Genomic DNA, 3200 nt, shown 5'->3' with positions numbered 1-3200 from the left:
ATACTCCAAGTCAACAAGTGGATGTGTTTTTACACTTCGACGTGCTGCGGTATTATGAAAATCTTCAAAACAACCATGTATAGCTAGATCAATGATGAAATTTGAATTCATTGCGCTAGACAAAGTTGGAGAAGAAGCCAAATAGCTACGAAACTTTCTAGAAGATATTCATTGTTGGATAAAACTTGTGCATGCTATATATATCCATTGTGATAGTCAATCAGCAATTGGTAGGGCACAGAATGCTATGTATAACAGTAAATCTTAACATATACGTCGCAGACACAATACTGTTAAACAATTGCTCTCTATCTATAGATTAGGTAAAATCAAAAGAGAATGTTACGGATCCGCTAACTAAAAGTTTAATAAGAGAGCAAGTCAAAAGTTCATCAAAGGGGATGGTACTAAAATCAATAAAATAATCCAAAGTTTTCATAGTGGCAACCCAACCTAGTTGACTGGAGATCCCAAGATCTAGGTTTAATGGGATACCTGAACTATGAAAAACTTAGTACGCACTGGGAAGATTTTTACTCTTACACATTTCTATGATGAGTTAGTGCCTAACTACCACAAAATAGGTTAAATTACGCTTTTAATGGATTCTATATCTTGATTCATTCAAGTGGAGTATAGCAGAATACTCTTTATAGAAACCATCTATGTGGGTGAGAATGGGTTGCTTCTAAGAGAATTAGATGAAGATGAATTCTCTAAAAACACTCATGAACTAAGAGGTGTCCAAGGCCAAAATGGACACAAACGTGAGAACCAATTGTGTTAGAAGAGAATTGTGTGACTTTTATTTTATAGGTTTACATGAACGGTTGAATGTTCCAAACAACTTGCTACTGATTGACTAAGTAAATTCGATAGTCTTTACTAGGGAAAGTTCAAAGTCTGGCTACTCATCTCGATCCAGTTTTCTTCAATTTCACTTCGAAAAAAATATTAGATGTTTTTGTTTGGAAAAGGCCGACATATTTCATTCATGTGGAGGACTATTGGAAAATGGTAGTGAAATGGGTCAACTTTGAACTCAAATTTTAGTGGAAACTCCGCAAGGTGATGAACGTGATATATTTATTTATCAAAAATCATTTAAAATTGAATGAAATATTTAATGTCAAAGTAACTCATTTGAAACTATGAATTAGTGAATAATTTGAATTGCCAAACATTTATCCCACATAGAAAAGTTATATAACTTTGGTATGGTTTATATGGTGGAATTCTGGGAATTGGGTTTCAACCCCAAGTGGTACCAATAGTCTTCCGAAGGGGAAGAACTATATCCTATTGGGTTTGATCATAAACCAACACGCGCATGCCACGGTCACCGTCCGTGCGGCAAGCTTTGTACGGCACGAGCACGTGTCTGAGTCCAGTCCAATTTGGGTGCGGGTGGATCCTTGCGCTATATTAACTTTTTAGACAAAGTTTATTTAAATTTTTGGACCAAATTGTAAATATTAAAATTCTTGGGGTACTTAATGAAAATTAGTTGCTTTGGCTTATTTTCGGGTAATTTTTTGGTCTGGATAGTTTGTTAAATAGCTGTCTGTTAACCGACCAAATAATCGACTATTAACCAATTAAACAGTCGATCATTAACTGACTTAATAGACGCGGTATTAAACTAACATGTCTGTTCGAATCTTGAAGGCTGTCTAAACAGTGACGATTGTTCTGGAGGGATATTCGAATGGTCACGAATAAGTCTATATATAGCTTGCTCCGCTGCTAGAAAAAATAACACCATTTTCATTGCAAACATTCTCTCCATTTCTCGTCATTGAATCTCATTCTCCCTCTCTCATTCTGATATTATTTTCGAAGTGAACACTTCATTGCATTCGTTAGAACTCCTACAGATTGATGTACTACTTTCGTCGGAGACATAATTCATTCTATTCTAGGAAACGATTGCTGCACGCTTTTAGCACCGTTGGAGGGAGCAATTTCGTTTGAAAGAAACATCATAAAATCGGTGGGCTCGTATTTAATTTTTTGATCTTGTTGATCGTGTTGTTACGCTATACAAAATTACGTTAAGATAATTCTGTCAGATTGTTTGGAAGGAGAAACTTATACTCCAGAAATAGCAAATTTCAATTCCCTAAATTCGTCCCCGTAGATGGATCGATTTAGGCCAAAAAGGGGCGAAAAAGATTGGAATTTTTTCATCAACACTCTGTTTTGGAGCCTGAAGTCAGGGCCGATCCTGGGCTGAGGCGAGTGAGGCCCGCGCCTCAGGCCCAGGACCATAGGGGGCCTCGTTTTGGTCCAATTTATTTATTTTTTTTATATAAAAAAACAAGACCAGTTTAAATTGAAAAACGAGATCATATACAGCCCCAAGCCCTAACTCAAAATAGCTTCAAAGTTCAACCCGCTGGGATCTTCAATCTTGGCCTGTGGTTCACCGTTCACGAAGTGGTGCAAATAAATCTTTTGATAAATCTTGAGCAAATCCAACGGAGGTGAGTCAGGTGACTGGGGTGATTCCTGGCACAAGGTTCGCTTTCTTACTTTAACCTGTGCTACCTTCTCAGTTTCTTGCCAGTAGTTTGAAACTTCGAATGTTTTGGGATTTGTGAATAAGTTGTATGATTTTTCATTTGTGATTCTTGGTATTATGCATGAAAATTTCACATTACCTGACTTCAGTTCTCTTTGAAACTTGGATTTAGAGGTGTCAAAGGACCAATGGCAGAAATACCAATACGATTAAGTTCAAAACTCTTGTGGAATGTTTTCAGATTAACAAGAATGAATGACATAATCTCCATAGAAAAAATAATGATTGCAAATGACGTAGAGGTGTAGAATTTGACAACTCCATATAAATGCTCATTAACTTCACTGTTATTTTCTCCTTATTAACTAACCGAGGAAAATGGAGTTTTTCAGAACCTTCACTCTTTACCATCTTATTTTCAAGGTTCTAAGTAAAGTCTAGAGTATGAGAAGTAGTTATAATACTGCAATAGGATATAATGCATTTGCTTATAAACAGGGATATGGAACCTTATCTTGATCAATTGTGAAAACGCCATTATATATTATAAAGATGTACTTATGACTTGCTATACTTGCAAAATTAGTAGCTATCTCTTACCAGATGACGAAAATAGGGGTGAATTAGTTGAACTTTAAATGCCAATTCATAAGCTATTATTTTAAGAGAATTCGAT

General features: G+C 35.9%; 1 protein-coding gene across 1 annotated transcript in view; it reads right to left on the bottom strand.

Annotated features, from left to right (window-relative positions):
- Window positions 1–2935, bottom strand: part of LOC111384368 — a 12480-nt gene extending 9545 nt beyond the window's left edge. The window contains exons 1-2 of the mRNA XM_023008644.1: window positions 2821–2935; window positions 2373–2579 (exon numbers count right to left, since the gene is read on the bottom strand). Coding sequence (XP_022864412.1) covers window positions 2373–2579; window positions 2821–2935 — 322 coding nt within the window. The remainder of the gene's footprint in view (window positions 1–2372; window positions 2580–2820) is intronic.
- Window positions 2936–3200: the final 265 nt, after the last annotated feature.

Source organism: Olea europaea, unplaced genomic scaffold (genome assembly GCF_002742605.1).
Source record: "Olea europaea var. sylvestris unplaced genomic scaffold, O_europaea_v1 scaffold2900, whole genome shotgun sequence".
In the NCBI taxonomy this organism is placed as follows: domain Eukaryota; kingdom Viridiplantae; phylum Streptophyta; class Magnoliopsida; order Lamiales; family Oleaceae; genus Olea; species Olea europaea.
This window is presented reverse-complemented; position numbering and strand designations above follow the sequence as displayed.